Source organism: Aricia agestis, chromosome 18 (genome assembly GCF_905147365.1).
Source record: "Aricia agestis chromosome 18, ilAriAges1.1, whole genome shotgun sequence".
Taxonomy (NCBI): domain Eukaryota; kingdom Metazoa; phylum Arthropoda; class Insecta; order Lepidoptera; family Lycaenidae; genus Aricia; species Aricia agestis.
The window spans coordinates 2,326,686-2,348,852 of record NC_056423.1 but is presented as its reverse complement, the minus strand read 5'-3'; the positions used below and the strand labels follow the sequence as shown (position 1 = coordinate 2,348,852).

The window sequence follows — 22,167 nt, the reverse complement described above, 5'->3', positions numbered from 1 at the left end:
ACTCAAGTAACAGTAACACCACAGCGAGAACTCATCCTACATTTTAACAAACACGTAAACGATTTCAACATACCGAAAAGGCTCAAAATCCTGGGGATCCGCAAACGTAACTTTTACAAGTGACAGGAGACCCGTTGGAACTTATTTACAGGAAATTCCTATGCGGAGTGAGGCCGATTTCGCTAAATTTAGAACATACCACGACGTCAAAAGACGTCCAAACGCAGATGGAACACAAAACAATAGGATTATCGAGACCACTGGACGTTCTCGAAAGCTGCTCGGTAGCGACGTGGGTCCACGACGCGACAGGGTTAGACAAATTCGTTCACATAACACACTAAATACGGCACATATCGATTTTAAATGCACATTATACCTTTGCTTTCAGCTTTTTCCGTAATATCTTTCACGTCATCAACCATCTTGCTCGATGACAATAATTCACTGTACACTTTTTATTCGAACATATTTCGAAAACTCATACTTGGTTCACTATTTTCAGCCAGACGGGCCAGACCGCGATCTATAGACAGCGTTTCGTTCCGTTCACTGCCAACGACGTACAGACGATGATTGGCAAACAATGTCATTAAAAATGGCGACTTTTATACTGTTAAATCACTTTATCGCACCATCACTCGGTAAAAAATTATGTTATCGTTAAAATGTAAAGTAAATAGTTATGAAACAGTTAATTGATACTTTATTTTAGGTTGAAAGGTATTTAAATATTTTATTTCTCAAAAAAAATGATTTGACAGCTACCTAGCAATACGAATTTTTATCTGTAGCGTATTTGACACATGGATTTCACAGATAATATATACATTCATAGACTAAATTTACTTCTTACAAGCAGCTGATTAAAAATAGTATATATTTATATAAACATAATAAATAAACTTTATTGCTTTCTTATCATTTCAAAAAGAAAGTATTTTTATGAAAATAAATAATATGTCTCGAAAATATATTTATTATTCTATGAACCAGAGAGTCCATAGAGAATGAATAATCAGAGCATCCATAGCATAATACTTTATCTATGATCCATAGGGCAACAGCGCCATCTATTGTGTACTGGTATTACTTGAAAAACATATTTTAGGAACGTAGTTAACCTAATAGATAATAGATGGCGTTGAACCAGCAATCCGCAATACCAAAAATTTCTCGACTAGAAATTATTATTAATCACGAGCAATATATTCGGATTTATTATTTGAAATTATTGTTAATATAAAATAAATTTTGATATACATATTTTGTTTTCTTATTTTTAGCATATTTATTTATTTTCGTGTAACGTTTGATTTTGAACATATTATTCTTTGCATTTTTAAACATAATATTATAATAGTACGTACCTATATTTATTTTAAAAGCTGTAATCAATAATTGTACAGTTTAGATTACACTACTATACTTGAGGACCAAAAAAACATAATACCTCTAATTGAAAACTTAGTCAACGGTGGCGCGAGCTGGTGAGCAAAAAAGTCCCCATCAAAATTTTACCATCACCCAGAGTATTTTGGGGTAGGTATCACATAATATTAAGTTTTTGTCATACTTTGTGGTTTATTTTCGTGAGTCACTTTGTAAATTAGACCAAGTTGGAATAATAATAATTTTGGAGTTGATTTCTGGGCCCTCGAGCGTCAAGCCACAATATAAAATCAGAAGCAAACGTTGATTGGTTGATTTTTAAAAATAAGGTTACAAACGAGCCAATGGGTCACCTGATGGAAAGCATCTTCCATCGCCCATGGACACTTAGGTACAACGTTAAAGAGTTGCAACGTTAAAGGTTTGGCCCTTGTTCTTACTTCTTGTTCTTGAAAGTTGAAGATTTGCGTTATCGTTTAGGAATAGGTACCTAAGTCATTTGATAAAACTGTTAACTGTGTCAGTCAATTCAAAGAATCTTAGGGTCTTTGTGCGACAGATCTAAAAGATCGTCGAATAGGTAGCTAACCTATTTTGTAAAAAAAACAAATCTCCTCCCTTTTAAAAGTCGGTTAAAAATACAACGAACTAGAACATAGCGCTATAGCGCCTAGGCCGCACTCCGCAGCGGCCTGGTCGAGGCGGCCTTCGAGAGCTTGGTGTGGCCGCTGGCCGGGTGGCGGCCAGGTGCTTGTGGACAATTTCATACTAAGGCTGCACATTACGTCGCTGCCCCACTGCTTGAGACGTAATGTGAAGGCGCTCTTAGGTATCTCGATGGCCGACGCGACCAGCCTGCCTAGCATACGCCAACGAGATATCTCACTCTCGAGATAATTAAAAACTACTCGTCTCATAATGTCACAATCTCGACATTATCTTGACAAAACTCTATAAAAATGTGTTATTTCGATGATAGATCTACGCGAGAAAAAATGTTTGTCATGCTAGGGTCAATAGAGATGAAGAGACAAACCATCAAACATCGAGACAACATTGTAGAGTGAGATATCTCGTTGGCGTATGCTAGGCAGGCCGGCCGCTAGTGCGCTGCTTGCTCTTATGCCGCGGCCGCACATGCGTCTATCGTCACGAAGCTTCGTACTATGCGACGATACCATTGGACGATACACGCAGATCGTCCAATGGTATCGTCTCAAGCAAGAAGCACTACGCATGTGCGGCCGCAGCATTAGAGGTAGGTATGAGGTTTCAAAAATGTTATGATTCTTCATAAAAAATAATGTCAATGAAACTATTGGTAGCTGCATCAGTCAGCACATTCCATGAGTAGGTTGCACTTTGCCATTGAGGATTAATAGCTATGTCCACACTGTGCGCTTTCATCTTCAATTTTCGTCATCGACTTTCATATTGGCGCATTCTATAATTGAATGCGTCAAGGAACGCAACGCCAGTATTGTCATTTTTGAAGTTTTGGATACGGTCAGAGGGCATGCCTCACGTTCGCTGTTGACTGCGCTATAACGCATGCCCTTGACGAACAGAAAAAGGCACAGTGTGGACAAAGCTATTGGGTACCTTTGCCTTCGCCGAAGGGTAAAGAAGTTAAGAAAAACAATCACAATAGTTTTAACTTCCATCTTCTATCCTGCAATAGGATGTGTTAATATTGTCGGAATGTTATTAATTTATTTATTTAAACAGTATTCTGTATTCAACAGTTTCACCTTGATAGATATTTCCATTTATAAATATGAGCAGTGGCGCAGTGGTCAATAAATATTTTATTTTAATGGTAATGGGTTTGGATAGCGGTGAAGAAATTTAGTAGAAATTAATTCAAGACGTAAAAGCTGATTATAAGACCGACAAGGTTCTAAATGAACGTGGACGGGGCGATGCCGGTAAAGGAGAACTGTCAAAATCATATCAAAAATGGGGTTTTTGCATAAAGTTAATATACCTAGCGGAATAGTGAAACAAAGGCCTGAGCAAGAGAGATGTCACTATCAGTAACACTGCGTGGTAAAAAGAGACGTGTAATAGTATGACAGCAGCACTCTTTTTTTGATGTCCAGTCGGCACGTGCCGCACGTTGACAATTTAATCACATAGAATTCATGTTCAATCATGCTTGTGTAAGTGTATACGTACACATATTTTTCACACAGATGAAAACCAATTTTGGTTTCGTTCGACAGCTCGAGATTGTTGCTCTATTCCGCTAGGTATATTAACTTTATGGGTTTTTGTATGAAGGTGGCGTTAGGTAGTTCCTTTTTTCGCCACGTTCATTTAAAACCATTTAAAGCCTTTTCGGTATATCACAAAGAATTTGACGTTTTAAGATAAAAGTAGACAATCTAACAGAAATGAATAAAATAAAATACTTAATAAGTACTTTTAATAAAGTATATTTACGAAGTTCACCGGGTCATCTAGTATTTTATAATTATATGGTCTCTGTGACCATAGCGTTGAACAGGATTTTAGCTGGGGGGGGGGGGGGGGGGGGGGGGGGGGCCGCATACCTGTAATTTTGAGAAGATGGTCGGTTATATTGAAACAAAAAATCATGAAATTTGACTTTTATTAATCTGGCTAAAAATATATTTTGTTTCTAACACTTCATTTTCATCAAAATTAAATGTCCCGCGCGGGACAGGCTCAGTCCCGCTTTTCGGGGAAGACCCGAATTACGTGCAGCATGCTGAGAAAGGTACGTAATGAAGATAATAGTGTGGGAGAGGGGTGGATTTTTTTTGGCTACTTTAGCTGTCTATTGTCACGTAAACGTTATTTTAACGCAAATAAAAAGATAAAAAATTCAAAAAACTTTTGATTTTATGCCTTCTTTTAGGTACTTTGTCACGCTTTTGACTGAAGAATCCCGTTTTTTCGCTCAAAAAGTTCCAAAGTCCCGACTTGGCACAAAAAAATCTGGCAACGCTGAGTGGCGGGGCAAGACCTAAACATGAAGGCAAGATATATTTTGCGAGAAGAGGAGCGCAGGCAAGAGGAGGAGGCGCTCGATCCTCGGAGAAGGCCGAGGCGGAGACCAAGGGCCAGACATGGTCACGACATCCCGCCTTAGTAGGGGAGCTCGGGGTGTCGGTATGGGGCTGCCGTCGCCCATGACATCGAGTCCCGGGTAGGCCACGATGCGCTAGGTGTTCCAGCGCATCGTCGCGGAGTAATGTGGAATGGTGTCCACGAGTTGAGCCTGAAGAGGCAGAGGTGGTGGGGCTGCGGTCGTGTGTCACGCGTTTCCCTTAGTTCTGCCTTCAGGAGGTGTTCCTACACCATTGGGGTTTTTAGAGGGTAGTCCCGGGTGCCTCCCCTGATAGATAATGCAACGAGACGGATTTTGTAGAGGCAATTATTTTTTGACAGTCAAGCTTTTATATATAAAAATTTGAGTATCAAAACTAATAGGTAAATTCTTAAAAAAAATCGTGGTCCAATTAGAGGGCGCGAGGCGCCTTGGACCGTGAGGCCATGGGCGGTGGCCGGTGGCCCACGCCGCCGCCTTACGCCGCCTCTGCAAAAGTAACTCTAATTACTGTCCGGTAAAGAAAATAGGATATTTTTTTAATTTGGAAAAGGGTTTGTAAGGGGATGGAAGGGGACACTTTTTTACAAAAGTAAAAAAGTTACTCTTTCAGCGTTGCTACTTTCACAATTAACTCTGTACAGGGTACACATACACAACCCTTATCGAAGTGTGTGTAATGTGTTAATAATATGTTCCCTGTGTCATAATATTATAATTCTACAGGGTGTAAATAAACTAAGTGTGTCAGTTAGTTTAGTTGCACTCTGTAGAATTATATTATATTGCTCTAGATATTAATAAATCAAGGGCGTCAAATCAATGAGTAATCAATGAGGGAAAATATGTAACCACGTGAGGTCGATTTTGTGTTACGTGCAGTAGTCAGTTCAATGCTGTCCAATACCCGTTTGCGTGCACCGTTACGGCGACAAATTAAAAAGTAAACACCGCGCTTGTTCGAAATTCGAATCAAATATATTTTTAAAATGGCTGCCTTGGCCACAATAGACATAACGACCAGTAGTTCGACTGCAAAGAAACGGACAGGTTTCAATATCTGTCAAATTCGTCGGGTTTCACTAGGACTATGAACGGAATGTGCCTCACCGCTCACGCTGGCTGATATTATAATTTATTTTTAAATATTTAAAATAAAGATTTCAAAATTGGATTCTGACAATTTTAATCGCAAGTGCCAAAATACAAACAACAATACGACCAAAGAGGAACACGTCCAGCGAATATGCCATAGTTTTAAATTCGTAGGTAACAACTTAACAACCCTAGCGACGATTTTCGTCATAATACGTCAAATTTAAAAATTTCAACATCAGTTCTAAGTCAGCATACTCTATAATTCTGACTCTGCCTTGGCCGACTGCATGCCAATACGCCGCAGTTGAAGTTTGACTTTCGAACGGCGTGCAGCGCGCGGCAAAATTGACAGTTGACGATCTTTTTTACGATAAAAAAAACTAAATGTTTTTTTTCATACTGTGTTGTGAACGATATGTTTGAAGAGTTCAAATTTTGATTTATTAAATTTTTATCTTTAAGTTACTAATTAGTGAAAAGTGTTAATTTTTCAGTGAAAGTGTTGGATTTTTTTTAAATATGACGCCTGCGCGTTGTTTGTTCCGTGGATTGGTTCTACTGGCTGTATTAATAGGTAACGTTTTTAATTATTATTATGTTTTAATTAATTGTTATAATAGTATGCAAACGTTCAAATGAACATTAAGTAATTTATTCAAAAACACTTGTAAATAATATAAACACACGAGCGGATGGTTATGAAATAATTTTATATAGATTAATAATATTATGCTGTAATGCCTTGATACAAAAACGTATCGAGGCCTTTACATTGAGGCTGTATCGGTATTTATTTCACACAAAGATTCTTCTTCTTCTTCTAGATTACCACAAAAAAATTACAACACCGGATGTTGTCGCTTTCAGAAAAAACCCAATAATAACCGCGAAACCCGGAAGTATTTTCATCGACTTTTCAGTTGTTACGTCTACTTGATATGTTTTTTTCTTTTTTATGATAATGGCATGATAATTATTAGAATATTTTAACGATAGAAAGAGAAATGGGCGGGAAAAGTGTAACGTCGCCATTTTCAAAGTGGAGCACTGATCGTCTTCGGCATTAGAAATGTAACAGTGGAAATAAATAAATATCAAGAAAATCAAGTATCACATAAATTGAAGCCACATGTTTAAAAAAATCTATACATCTATACATATAAATAAAATTGGAGTGTCTGTTGGTAATATTGAAAGAACCGTTTTTTACTAAATGCATCATATGAATGTATACAGACACCAAAACAACATTTTTTACAATTTTTGTCTGTATATCTGTCTGTCTGTTTGTTCCGGCTAATCTCTGAAATGGCTGGAGCGATTTTGACGGGACTTTTTTAGGCACATAGCTGATGTAGTAAGGAATAACTTAGGCTACTTTTTAACCGACTTCCGAAAAGGAGGAGGAGGAAGGGGGATTTTTTCTCTCTTTTTTATTATCTTTGTTATTAAATTTTGCTGACGCGGACGAAGTCGCGGGCAACAGCTAGTACATAATAAAATTTAAATATAACTGTATCAAAAAATTGTTGTAGGTTCTATATAGGTAGGTACGTGAGTTTTACTGAATGCCTTCACTCTACCTAAATCTTTGCAAAATTTATTCATAATCGGCCAAGTCATTTCGACTCCTACCTATTACAAATAAAGAAAAAATGATAACCCGATAATTACAGTAATAAAAGTTGCATGCGATGTCGTGCGTTTAAAATGTCACGCGGAAATGTTGTGCCGCAACTCTTCCTAAAGGTCTCTAATATCTGTATTAAAATTTAAATATCAATATTTTCAGAGCTTTAAATAAGTAAAGAAAATCGAAACTTACCTCATCTTTTCCTTCATAATTTACCTATACTGTACTCAGCGAAACATGGCGGTAGCGGTCATTGACAAAAAATTGTCATTTTCTATATAAATACAAATACAAATACAAAAGTCTTTATTCACCATGATAATTTTACTAACATTTTAACAAATAACGGTCCCCCAAACTAGGCGAGGCCTGTCCTATGGGGGAGTTTAATTGAGTACAATAAGTATTGCGGCTAGAACAACAGAAACATAAAGAAAACAAACAAAATAACATCCTTAACAACAAATCATCATAATTCTTAAAAAATATATATATTTATAAATATAATTATAAATGTGTAAAATGTGTGTGTATGTGTGTGTGTGTTTGTGTGCGAGTGGTTATTAATTGTACACTTTTATTAGGTTTTCGGCTTCGGCGTGATATGACAGCAGTGATTGGGTAAGAACATTTTTACCTTTATGTACAGAGTATCTATTATAGATATATGGAGACAGAAATATTCCAAAGTGGGAGGCGAAAGAAGTGGATACAGGGACATTAGGTACTTTAAAAATTCTTTTTTTAAGCATTTCGTCGTAAGTATGTTGACATTTAACTATAGATTTATGTACTGCTTCAAACACTCTTACTAGATAACGTTTTCTGACAATTAGGACCTTGGTATCATCGTATAGGCTTTTAGTAGGGCTTCTCCAGTGCTACTTTCAGTACCCCTCTCTGCGCTCTTTCCAGTGGAAGAAGAGTGGAAGATGGACAGCCTCCCCAAGCCAGAATGCAATAATTGATAACCGATTGGCATAGAGCGAAGTAGATAGTTTTGAGGGTCTGACCATCGACCACACCTCGTAAGTTCCTCATGACGGCCATTAATTTTCTAACACGCTTGGACGTTTCTGTTGTGTGCTGTTTAAAGGTCATTTGGTGGTCCAGGATAACACCAAGGTAGCGGATGGATTCACTGCGCTGGATAGCAGAACAATTATAGCAGTTGATGTTCTGAACGGGATAAGTACACATTGAGGAATGGATTTTTAACTCATTAAGCGAGGAAGGGGCGGAGGCAGCATTTTTGTGAAAACAAAGAAACTTGGTTTTGGAAGTATTAAGGGAGAGGAGATTAAAGTTTAACCAGTTAGATAGAGTAGCCATGCCATCTTCAGCTCTCTTGCGGACTTGCTCTCATGTTGCATCATAAAAAATAATGGCTGTGTCATCTGCGTAACATTGAAGTTTTGCGTTTTTAAGAGGTAGGCTTGATATATCATTAATATAAAGAAGAAAAAGTGAGGGACCCAGGATGCTTCCTTGAGGTATGCCATATTGAACAGAACACATGTTACTTTTAACTCCGCTAATTTGAATGAGTTGACTTCTGTTAGACAGATAACTTTCGAACCAATGTAATTGATTGCCTCTTATGCCGTAGCATTCCAGCTTTTTTAATAAAATAGGGATCGAAAGAGAGTCGAATGCCTTGGCAAGATCGAGGAAGACTCCAATGCATTTATAACCGACAGGGAAAATAAACCTCGATTGACAATTAAGTGTCAGATGTTGTCAATCGCGGCTTATATAGAAAATGACAAGTTGATGACCGCTACCGCGATGTTTCGCCGAGTACAGTATTAGCCTAAGAAAATTAAGCCGAAAATGGACGATCAGCGGAAATAATTCGTGTAGTTTTGAAAATCGCTACAGTTATTCCTTGAGATATCCAGATAAACATATCGAAAATCCCCAAGGGTGGGGGGTGAGCTAAAGGTGTAGGGGGGGGTCAAAGGACCCTTTTTTTAGATTTTAGCTCATAAGTCTAAAACCTGCACAAATAGCGTAACGGTTACTTCTAGGAAAACATTCTACATAAAATTTCCTTTAAATTTGATCCTATAATTTTTTTTGTATGGTCGATACTTTAGAAGTTACAGAGTGTTCAACTTTATATAGGTATAAAAAATGAGACGGTTTTATAAATAAAATAAAATTGGTATGTTTTCAAAATGTATTCAAAACTAGAAAATAATAATTAGACAGTCTTAATTAAATCAATAATTTTCTTCTACTACATCATCATCATCTTCACCTTCTATATCTACCAAATCTACAGGTACGCCATTTGTACACGAACCCAAGCAGCCGTTGCATACTAGACTGCACGTGATACCAGCTTTTCGGCATCCACAATTACCAGTGCAATCACTTTTGCAGCGACAAAATATTGACTTCAGCACGGTGTCAGGAGCTGGAGGATCATGAGTGGTAACAGGCTCGAGGTTTCCATCAGCTCCTCGCTTCCATCCCCACATTTCAGGAGGCAGTGCGTTACCTAACCACTCTTGTACTTGGTGGAACACTCGGAATGAGTGAAATTTTGCTGATCCTTTTGTAGGTGGGAGAGAGGAAAGATCTGGTTTGGATTTGGTGCTGGATTTGACATAAACTGAGTATCGATGTCTGTTAAGATCAAGCTGATCAGTGGCTGCACGATACATCGTCAAAAACATCCTTTCTCCTGACTCTGCTATTTCTTCAGATGTTGATGTTGGATTGTAGAAGATGGCGGCAATATCCTTGATTTTTGGTTTTTGATCAAATAGCTTAACAACTGACACTTTGCCTTTCCTGTAAATAGCTGAAGTTGTGTCGCGCCAGGTAAGAAAGGAAAGAGAAGCATTTGCACTGCTTACGTATAGCGTCGTCCCTATCGCTCGTAGCTCTTCGATATTAGGCACACATACAAAACGTGTGGAAAGAGTGACTAGCATGGAATTAGTAAGAACTTCGTACAGCTGGAAAGCTTACTGTGCATTAAGCATGCGACGAGCGAGAGGTCATTAATCTTGGTCTGTCCCTTTCAAACTAGTGTAACCATGCTTCTTGCCTATGTGTAAATCTTAAGACATTTTAAAAGAAAATCGCACAACTGAGAAGCTCAGTTTAATAACAATTATTGAAATTAAATAATATTAAACTGAAGCAGGAAAGCGCAGTATTAAAACATGTCGTTTATATAATATTTATGCCTTATTTTATCGTTTTCTACGAAAAATGCTTTTTTCAATTTACTACCAATGTATTATCGTATATTTTACATGGCAATTGTGCGAAAGGGACAAACCAAGAAAATCGATTTCTCGCTCGTGCTCGCTACTATAAGGAGATATTACTTAATAAAAATAATACTTTAGCACATGGAAGTAAGGTTCATTTTAATATTTCAAAATGATGAAGTAAGCCTTCCAGCTGTATAGTACTTCCTAATTCCATGGTGACTAGTCTAACGTTTTGTAATAATAGCAGCTAGGACAAATAATAATTATCTGTGAATAGCAGGTATTTGAATCAGAATAAGTTGTTTTCTTAGTCTCGGACGTTCGATGCGTGTTATTTTCGAGATTCGCACTTTTGAGGAATTTGACCCCCCCTGTAGTTCCTAAAGTATCGACCGTACAAAAAAATTTATAGGACATAATTTAGAGGAAATTTTATGTAGAAAATTTTCCTAGAAGTAACCGTAATGCTATTTGTGCAGGTTTTTTACTTATGAGCAAAAACCTAAAAAAAGGGTCCTTTGACCCCCCCCTACACTCTTAGCTCACCCCCCACCCTTGAGGACTTTTGACATGTTCATCTGGATATCACAAGGAATAACTGTAGCGATTTTCAAAACTACACGAAATATTTCCGCTGATTTTATTAATTTGATCGTACTATATACAATAGTTACATTGCTAAAAGCGTAACAAGTAACAATCAGATAATATTATAATTTATAATGTAGACTATATTGCGAACAACCTCTAGCCTTTACTAGGTTATGATGATGTATCAAGGCTACTTGTTACAACAATTCACAAGTAGCTGTCCCGACATAAATTATTTCGCACTTATTAGCATCAACAATAATTTTACCGGCAATTATTAGCGTGATTTAGGCTTTGGCCATACCTACGCGTCAGTAAGGCGGGACGCGAGCGGACGCGGGACGGGAGATCTGCAACGTGAAATTGGCCATTTAGCCAAAACTTTTTCGTTATCGCATCGTTATAGAATTGCCAACCAAAATGTATGAAATTGACTTATGCGTTCGTTAATATTATGACGTTGACGTTCGACTTGTCTTATGTCAATTCCATACATTTGGTGGGTGATTCTATAGAGAAGCGATAACGAAAATATCTTGGCTCACCTCCCTGGTGTGTACACCTGCGCGACTACGGTGCGAAACCGTAGATTATTCCCGCTCTGCCGACGCGCACGTCCCGCGTTGCAGACGCTCCCGCTTCGCAGTCGCTTTGGTCGCGTAAGTTTGGCCGAAGCTTTATTCTACTACTATACAGGGTTTAACTAAACAAAGTGATAATACTTAATTGTGTGTACAGTGTGTAACAAAAATAAGTGATAATACTTTAGGGTGTGTACGTGTTCCTTGTAGAGAGTTCACTGTGAAAGTAGCAGCGCTGAAAGACCAAATATTTTTTTCACTTTTGTATGGGGAAACTCGTGACGCTCGGGCCCTTGCCTATACAAAAGTGAAAATTTTTTTCGTCTTTCAGAGCTGCTACTTTCACAGTGAACTCTCTACAAGGAACACGTACACACCCTAAAGTATTATCACTTATTTTTGTTACACCCTGTATAAGTCTACTAAGGGCGTGCGTTTACTTTCACAGTAAACTAGAGTTTACTGTGAAAGTAAACGCACGTAGGGTGTGTATGAGTCCCATGTAGGTATAGATACCTACATGGGACTCATACACACCCTAAACTCTAAAGTATGATCATTTAAATGTAAATTCAACACGATTATTATAAAACTAAAGCTAGCCAAAGCGACAGTCTTTTAAATAGTACAGCTAGTAGAACATAAAGAATACGAGATATTGTAGTCTTTTTAAAGCTTCGTTAAAATTAATTAGGTAATTACGGAGAATAATTAGATGAGTGATACATGTTACGTCATTCAAATTAAATATCAATTTGAAATTTTTGTTAATGGGTCATTAGCTTTGTCCACATTGTGCCTTTTTCTGTTCATCAAGGGCATGCCTCATAGCGCTGTCAACAGCGAACGTGAGGCATACCCGTGACTAGGGTTGCCAGATGTCCGGTATTTAAGCGTACAGTCCGGTATTTTCGAGGCCTGTCCGGTAAAAAATAAACGGTCATACCGGATAGAACAATGTCCGGTATTTTGAGAAAAGTCGGTGTTACTGGTACCTAGTTTTAGGTGATTTTAATTTTTTTAGAAGCTCCTACCTTAGTATATAGCGACCACAATTTTATTATAAAAACTGTATTTTTGCGACCTACCATACAAACCCCCCCCCCCCAATTTTTTCGTGACTCACCTGGCAACCCTACCCGTGACGCGCGTCAAAATCGTAGCGCGCGCTATGACACTTTTCTTTCAACGCAGGTGGATTTTGACGCGCGTCACGGGCATGCCTCACGTTCGCTGTTGACAGCGCTATAAGGCATGCCCTTGATGAACAGAAAAAGGCACAATGTGGACAAAGCTATTATTCATTATACTCATAATTATTATTTATTCAGTACCTATTCATTATAAACAGCTCTATTTTATTTTTAACAAGTGTAAAGATTTTTCTGTCACGCCTTTCCTTACTTTTGTTATAATATATTAACGCCAGCTCAAAAAAAAACTTATCTTAGTTTTTTAAATCCTTTCTCACAAACAAATCCGAACAGTCTACTGTCTATTCTATGTATAGAATCAGACACTTTCACTGTATATAATGTGTAAGAGGTCGTCGGTTTATGGATCTGAAGTTTATAGCCATTCATTATGGTCTAACGATAAATTGACCCTAGAGTTTATGCTAATTTATCGTCATTCTATAGATTGTTTTTATAGCCTTTAAACTTTAAAGGATCCAAATAGTCAATAGACTGTTGTTATAGGCTATATTATGGAGTCATTAAGAGCTCACCTTACTCTAAAAATCAAACATCGTCCTTCTCTCTTCACACTTACCACGCCTTTCATATGCCAGGTGAAAAAGGACGGCGCGGATCCATCGCCGTTAGTTTTACTTGAATAAAAGACGAACTATAACGATTATGAAAAAAGTGTTTTGAGCAAATTTAGTTTTTATCAATACCTTTTTAGATATTAAAAAATATTAAAGAAAAGACTTCGAAGATCCAAGCAAAAATCTGTCTAAAACAAGGTTTTTTGTAAAAAAGAAACAATCGAGCATTTTTTGAGTAATCGTGTTTTCATCTTGAGCATTTAATCTTTATGAACTTAGGTTACTTGTGTCAAAAAATCAGTTTTCTAGACCTTACAGATTTTGAGATCTAGTCAAGTTAGGGTCATATGGGAGTTGCTTTAAGTAGAAAAGTAATAAAGTACTAAATGGTTTTTTTAACCGACTTCCAAAAAACGAGGAGGTTATATGTTCGGCTGTGGGTTTTTTTGTATGTTCAACGATTACTTCGCCGTTTGTGAACCGATTTTCAACATTTTTGTTTTTCATTATCGAAGTTACTAAACAGTTTGGGATGAACTAGTATACAGCGTGTAACTAAAACAAGTGATAATACTTTAGGGTGTGTACATGTTCCTTGTAGAGAGTTCACTGTAAAAGTAGCAGCTCTGAAAGACGAATTTTTTTTTCACTTTTGTATGGGGAAACTCGTGACGCTCGGGCCCTTGTCTATACAAAAGTGAAAAAAAAATTTTCGTCTTTCAGAGCTGCTACTTCCACAGTGAACTCTCTACAAGAAACACGTTCACACCCTAAAGTATTATCACTTATTTTTGTTACATCCTGTAGATATAGTATAGTTATAGTATATTTACTATAGTTATACATGTAGTTCTCATAAACAAACAATGCGATAATGCAAAAAGTGCAATACTTATAGGGCGCACTTAGAAACTAGGTAGGTACTTAGTAAGTACTTAATTTAATGCAGATTATGAGATAAGCTTCATCTATTTAATCATCATTAATAAACTTTAAGTGATCATTAAACGGCTCTGTGTTCGGCCCACGAAGGTACAACATATTTTACTCCATGGTTCGGCCCTTATTCTAAAAGTTGCAGAAAGAAAATTATAATTAAGAAAGTAAGAACCAAGGTTTTTTTCGCTGCAGTGCATTATTATCTTGTCTTGTATATTATCTCGTACTCCGAAGGACGTATCATGTCAACTGTTTATTTCAATCAACTCGGTTGCTGAACTTAATGCGTACTTGTAAGTAATTTAATTTGACCGGTCAACTGAAGTTATGAGCTTAACCTTTTGTAACTGCTCATAATAATCTCCTCTTGTTACGAAAATCGTAAAAGATAATATGATTGTTACTGGAATCCATAATACATTGGGGCTAATAGAATACTAAATATTAAGTATCTCAGTTATTAGCACTTCTGCTTGGAAACAATCCTATGTAACAAGTTTGCCATTATAAATAAAATATTAGTTATGCCATAAATATTACATACTATTTATTTTCCGTAGTGCTTCCCCTCTTGTTCGGACATTAATGTCATTACAATTTGTCTGTCTCCCCGCTTTGCTTGGGGAGGGAAATTGGATATCTCCTACTCCTCCGACCTTTCTTCTGAATAATTTCATTGCGGGTCCCAAGACAGATTAAGTTTGTCCCTCGGACACCCCTGAGAGTTGAGGCCCCTGAGTGGTTGGTTACCACTGTTGATCCTGGCGACATAGGAATTGCAGTGGTGGAAATTTTTTACGGTTAGTTCCTGAGGTTTGACAGTAGTTTATCTACCTACTAGTGCTTCTGATTATATATGAATTCCTGAGGTTTGACAGTAGTTTATCTACCTACTAGTGCTTCTGATGATTGGTTGATATAAAATATCAACCAATCATCAACGCTGTCGAACAGATAAACTCCTGTCAAAACACCTCGAAAGCTGGATGTCGCCCGCAACTCCGTTGCGCAAAAATTTGTTTATTGTACCGGAACCGTGCATTTTTCCGGAATAAAAAGTATAACTCCCATAATATTTACAGAGCCCAGGGAACCCTGTATTATGAATAAAATGCACATTCTAGACTATTAAACCAGGCTATATCACTAGGTGATCTGTCTGCTTCTATTCTGGTTTTTCTCAGAACATCCTCAATAACTTTCACATCTTTAATAGTAATGTGATTCCAATAAACCACTTTTGGCAGCCGGATATTACGGCAGGATGTGATTCGAAGACACCAAAGGATGTGACTTTTGAGTGAAAGTTAATAACGAGAAAACTGTCGCATATAGATCTTGGGTTGCCCGATCGTAAATTATAAATTTTAAAAAATTAAATTAGGATTCTTCTTTATTCGTTTATAAAAATCAAATCAAATTATAATATTGCTTATTAATTGTGTACACCTAGGTTACGTTGGGCTTACTTGCAGGACATGGACCATTTGAAGCATGCTAAATTTATTTCACGTACAAGCTACTTACAATAGAGATGATGACAAGGTCAAAGATGAGCGAATTTTGTTAATAAAATAAAGAAATCACGGTAAAAATAAGTGCTCCCAAAATTTCAGTTCGATAGCATTTGTATTTTTTTTGTTATGCGCCTTCAAAGTTGGATAATCAAGTCGATTTTTTTTCAATTAAATTTCTTCATATGTATACCATTCGATAACTTATGCAATTAAAAGCTACTTTTGTTAAGAAACCACTTTTATAAACGCAATATTTAATATACCTATCGAACAAAGTTTTCTCCCGATGCGTACAAACTACGAAAGAGTGACGTCAGTCTTTCGTAGCACTTTGTATGGAGCGTTTCGGGCAGGTCTATTTTATGAGATGTTTCAAGTGTCATCTTGGTGAATTTTTAAGCTATCAGAGTAATTCTTTCAGCGATGTTTCTATTTTTTAAGGTTCTTTCAATTACCAATAAGAAAAAAAATTAGTCATCATGCCTATTGATAAAAACCTGAAGCCCCTAGACGAGCAATTTTATTGCGCAATATCACATATTGCGCAATATTATTGACAGTCTAAGGTTGATATTGAATATTGCGCGTCTTCAATCTGATTGACAAATAAATTGTTTAATAAAATTGAAGCGTGAGCACAATACAATAATTGATTGTCTAGGGGCCGGCCTAAAATCAGTAAATTACTAAAGTCCCGAAAAAGAATACTATGTTATACTTAGCTGGTTTTCTCTTGAAAGGATACAAAAGTCAAAAGGCGTTTTGGCGTTACAGACTGTAGTATATTGATAAATAAAGACAGGCCCGCCCACTAGTGGAGATCAGGAGATGGTCGCCCGGGCAGATCGAGTCTCTCTTGTTCATCATCCACCAGCCGGAGTAATAGTGCTTAGTGATACAGTATTCTGTGTTTAATTTACTTGCCCTACAACAAATTCTACACAGACAAACAGACAGATGCATTTAAATTATATTATTATTAAGGATCATCTCTATCAAGAGAAACAATTGTTACTTGACGTAGGTTACATGATATATTACATGATCAGTAATTATTGCTTCCACTCATTGTTAACTTGTCCCACGGTTAAATTTAACTATGGAAAGTTAATATTTAACTTTTTGTTCAGAGGAAAAAAGGCGTTATGTATTACTATAAATTTCTTTTCTTGACATAACGATATTATCGTTTTGTAAAATAACGTTATTATCTAATAGATGACGCCCGCAACTCCGTTGTGACTAAATTCGTATATTGCAGGAACCGTACATTTTTCCAGGATATAAAGTATCCTGTGTCATTCCCCAGCCCAGGACTCAAAGTATCTCCATACCTTTCAGAAAATAGATTTAGCGGTGAAGAAGTAACAGACAGACATACTTTCGCATTTGTAATATTATTATCATAAAGTTAATACACCAAGCGGAATAGAGCAACAATCTCGAGCTGTCAAACGAAACCGAAATTGATTTACATCTGTGTGTAAAAATATGTTTACGTATACACCTGATTGATTACCCACAAGCATGATTGCACATGAATTCTATTAGATTAAATTGTCAACGTGCCGATAAGTGCCGACTGGACGTCAAAAAAAGAGTGCTGCTGTCATGTATCACACGTCTCTTTTTACCACGCAGTGTTACTGATAGTGACACCTCTCTTGCTCAGGCCTTTGTTTCTCTATTCCACTAGGTATATTAACTTTATGATTAGTATGGATAGTCCATACCACAGATTTCTGTACTAATAAATAAATAAATATAGCTAAAGTTTGTTTGAATAATCTTTTTTTTTTTTTTTATGAAATAAGGGGGCAAACGAGCAAACGGGTCACCTGATGGAAAGCAACTTCCGTCGCCCATGGACACTCGTAGCATCAGAAGAGCTGCAAGTGCGTTGCCGACCTTTTAAGAGGGAATAGGGTAATAGGGGAGGGTAAGGAAGGGAAGGGAACGGAATAGTTGAGGGTAGGGAAGGGAATAGGGTAGGGGTTAGGGGATTGGGCCTCCGGTAAACTCACTCACTCGGCGAAACACAGTGCAAGCGCTGTTTCACGCCGGTTTTCTGTGAGAACGTGGTATTTATCCGGTCGAGCCGGCCCATTCGTGCCGAAGCATGGCTCTCCCACGTAACAAACTTCTACTCTACTGGACCGATTTTTATGCAATCTGGCACAGATGTAGAGAAGATCTTGCAGAATACAATGTAATCTATATACTTATACTTATACGGACATAGACTAGACTTGCTTGCGGATAAATGTACGGTTCCTCCGTTAGTCCTTATTGCAGGTAGAACGTCATCTTATATATAAAAATGGATTTTCAAATGTGTTAGTCGCGCTAAAACTTGAAAACGGCTGAAGAGATTGGGCTGGTTTTAGTCTTAAAATATTCGTAGGAGTCCAGGGTTTTAAAGTGACACGAAGTTCACCGGGACAGCTAGTCTATATATATAAAAATGGATTTTTAATTGTGTTAGTCGCGCTAAAACTCGAAAACGGCTGAACGAATTGCGCTAATTTTAGTCTTAAAATATTCGTAGAAGTCCAGGGAAGGTTTCAAAGTGACACGAAGTTCAGTCGGTTATAAAATTAGAGTCATGTTATTAATTTCCTTTTAGTTCGACCTAAGGTAAAAAATCACAAAAACGCAGATGAGTAAAAAGTTACGCAACGATATCTTTGCTTTTACTTTTTTCCGGTAAAATTAACAGGGAATTCGTCAAGCGTTAAACTGTTAAACATTTAGTTCAGCTACTCAACCTGCGGCCCGCCGGGATCTCCTCAGTGGCCCGCGTGAGGTTAAGCCATTTTGAAATTCAATCCTACTGGCAAAATAGTGCAAAATCGTCGTGAAAGTCGTGAAAATTTTTCCACTTTTAAACCGCTAATTTTGAAGTACTTTATTTTTTAGCTCTAAAATTTTTTGGTTACGTCCCGTGACACCAAGACAAAAACGTGTTTATGGCCCGTATAAAATAGGTTGAGTACCACTGATTCAGTTGAACAATGTAACTGTCAAAAGTCAAAAACCATGGGTCGCTTTGAAGACACCATTGTTTCTGTCATAATAGAGTTTTAGCTAATATACCACATGGCTCAGTGGTTGTACCCCTATAGAGGTCATGGTTTGACTCTTAGAGAAAATATTATATACATAATAAGACAATTGTTTTGAAATTACTGTCTTACGACTTTTTTATATGTATAATATTTATTTAAATAAAGGACCTTTACAACACATGTCGCATCTCTCAAAAAATACGTATTTAGTTATGAATGCAGTCATGTTTTTTAGATCATAATAATATGGAACAAAACTGTATTCATAGCTCATAAATTTTTTTGTGGGTTCATACACAAATATTTTTAACTTAACAATCTACAACGACAATCTAAAGGACACAGACATACCCTAAGCTCTAAAACATTATTATCACTTTGTTCTATTATACCTTGTATAAATCAAGCCCTATTTTCATGACCATACTTATTAAGATATTGATGATCATGATTCACAGTTCACACGTATCACCGAACATAAACAGCCGCCACAGGCAGGTAGGTGCCACAAAAATCACTTTCACCATCGAAAGTGTCTATTAGCATATCGACGCAGTAAAAGTTGAACTCGTCGTGACATTCCGGACATGTTTTATGAACCGACTATTTATTTCGGCCTATGGGCCAACCATAGGCCAAAATATATTAGGGACTGTCCATGTGATTGGTAACCTTGTCTTAAAATTTTTATCATTGTCCTTTATTTCAGAACAAAATCAATATTATTAATATTATAAACAAGATGACGCCCGTAACTCCGTTGTGCCAAAACTCGATTATCACGCGGGAACCGTGTATTTTTACGGGATAAAAAGTATCCTATGTCCTTTCCTGGGGGCTGGGAATAAAAGTATTCTTATACCAAATTACATCAAAATTCGTCCAGCCGTTTAAGTAAGATGGATTCTCCATGTGCTTGGTAACCTTGTGTAGACATTTTTATCATAGTCCTTTATTTCCTTTAGAACAAGATAAAATTATATTTTTTACCTGTATTTAACGATAATAATATCTGTGTCACCAAGGGAATTAAAAAAGAAAAAAAAGGATCACGATATATATAAGGATACGAAAGGATTAATTGACATAGGTATCGCATGGTGGCAGTCGTTATAGATCAGCTTTATGGGCATAGTAAAAGGAGGGGAAGCCAGTTTTAGAGGCTGGTACTCGCCGAGATTTTGTTGTGTGCCGTGTGGCGAGTGGCGACGCATTGATACTATGGCGCACACATACAAGCCGCGCGCGGTGCCTTTGTATGAAGATAACTTACTTCCCCTCCTTTAACTATGGTATGGGTTACCGAACCTTTTAGGTACACCCACGAAGCTTTTATTTCGATTCGATAAAAACATGGAAATAATACTAAAACTTAACAATTAAATAAATTACAAAATATTAACGTTAGATGCTTAACATTGTAAAAGGTACAGTCGTATTTTTTCTACGTGTGAAGTTCTAATTAAAATGTTATTTGACATTATAGTATTTGATGCGTCAGCAAACGTAAATTTTGCATATTTTGAATAAAGCCTTACTAGTTTTTCGTCTAAAAAAATATCAATTTTCGGTCGTATGTCGGAAAGAAAAGTATTTTTAAGGTACATACCTAATTTACCTTGTAAGATTATTGTTCATTATGTTTCGTGTAATTTTGTAACAGACTGACATAACTGACAGTGGCGTTACTTAATTTCTAAATTATAAAATGTTTAGCGGTGAACCGCGGGCATCTTGAAGTGTTGGACCATAGAAGTAGACAGGAGATAGATAGGGTAAAGAATATTTTAGTTTATAGCGGATCAAACAGCGAATAGTTATGAAACGCGCTATTAAAGTTTCTGAAATCGATGCAACACGTCCGACTGCACCGGGCTTCGGACGCATATTACTCTCCTCGGTCAGAAGATTTTTGTTTGGAACTTGTAACAACAAAACACTTGGAACTTGTAAAAAAGAAAACACTATATTAAACAATTTTAAACTTACTATATGAGAGTAGAAAAAGATAGTAATGATGCTTCAAAAAAACGCTTTCGATATTATAAACAACGATATAGAAGCGGACTTAAATATGATAAAAAAGAGACTCCGTAGAAAACGAGATAAAGTCGTAAATTATTAATATTATTTATTGCTAAGAACACTCTCGATTATTCCAGCTTTTGAACAAAAAAATGAGATCAAAATCGGTTCATCCCTTTAGAATTTAGATGCTACGACGCTAAGGATAGAATATACACAGACAGACAAACGGACAGACACATTAACCATCAACCCATACAACACTCCTCCTTTTGTCAAGTATTAATAAAAAGAAATGAGCAAATTAATATATTTTTTTAAACGGGCTTTCATTTGGCCCACCACACATTCCCACCACTGTATCTCCTGTGTCGCCAGGATCGACAGCGGTATCCAACCACGAAAACCCTTTGATATGATCTCAGGGAGCCCGAGGGACATGCTAAAACTGTCTTGGGACCCGCAACGAAATTAATCAGACGAAAATAGGAGGAGTAGGAAGATTCGAGTTTCCCTCCCCATAAAAGCGTCTCCCGCTTTTATGGGGAGACAGCACAAAGTTGCAATGACCGAAGTCAAAGAACTTAAGGGGGAGCACCACGGAAATAAGGTTAATAATTGTGACTCCCAAGCTAAAGCTAAGTTTATAATGAGTTTATTGTGTTTGACTGTTGCCAATAATAATTGTGACAAAAACGCGGGAAGTTCCTAGCGCTGTCCACGAGATCACCGCAGTATGCGACTCCAGATGTACAAAATAGGTTGTTTAGCATTGTAGTTCTTAGAAGCAAATTAATATCTATTAGTTTGTCGTATCTAAGAGTTTCAAAGCTATGGTTTACCCGAGTAGCGCGCTGTCGTGAGGCGCGGTAGTTAGAAGCCTACCGAGAGGCCGCGAGTTCGAAATTGTTATGACACGCTTTAGCGTTTTGACATAATATGACATAGTGGATATGTTATTATACTACAATTACTGTTCAATTCAATTTAAGTAATCACACAAACTTGTAGCCAGTTGCGGTTACATAAAAAATGTGAAAAAGGTGTGGCGGTAGCGTAACAATAAAGTTATTTTGTATAAGATGTTGTGAATAACTTAGTGCCGCAGAAATTATATTATTCATGTATTATATAAAATTATGATATTATATTATCACACAAAGTTAACGCATGTGAAATACAGTAATGCCAAATACCGATTTTGTCCAAATTGGTTCAATAGATTAAGCGCAAAGGTAAGCAC

General features: G+C 37.0%; 2 protein-coding genes across 9 annotated transcripts in view; one reads left to right on the top strand and one right to left on the bottom strand.

The window, feature by feature from the left end:
* LOC121736035 (ensconsin-like) overlaps positions 1 to 715 on the bottom strand; it is a 61,998-nt gene extending 61,283 nt beyond the window's left edge. For 4 of the 6 annotated variants that reach the window (XR_006036961.1, XM_042127073.1, XM_042127075.1 and 1 more), the window contains exon 1: positions 380 to 714. Coding sequence is in view for 5 of the 6 variants with exons in the window: in XM_042127073.1 (XP_041983007.1) it covers positions 380 to 425 (46 nt within the window). In the remaining variant the exon portion in view is untranslated. Of the gene's footprint in view, positions 1 to 379 lie in introns of all 6 variants that reach the window. The other 2 variants (XM_042127074.1, XM_042127077.1) reach the window with 2 other exon arrangements.
* Positions 716 to 5,904: 5,189 nt separating this feature from the next.
* The window catches only part of LOC121736037, a 97,744-nt gene continuing 81,481 nt past the window's right edge, over positions 5,905 to 22,167 (top strand). For 2 of the 3 annotated variants that reach the window (XM_042127078.1, XM_042127079.1), the window contains exon 1: positions 5,905 to 6,140. In XM_042127078.1, coding sequence (XP_041983012.1) covers positions 6,086 to 6,140 — 55 coding nt within the window. In that variant the 5' untranslated portion in view covers positions 5,905 to 6,085. The remainder of the gene's footprint in view (positions 6,141 to 22,167) is intronic. The other variant, XM_042127080.1, reaches the window with a different exon arrangement.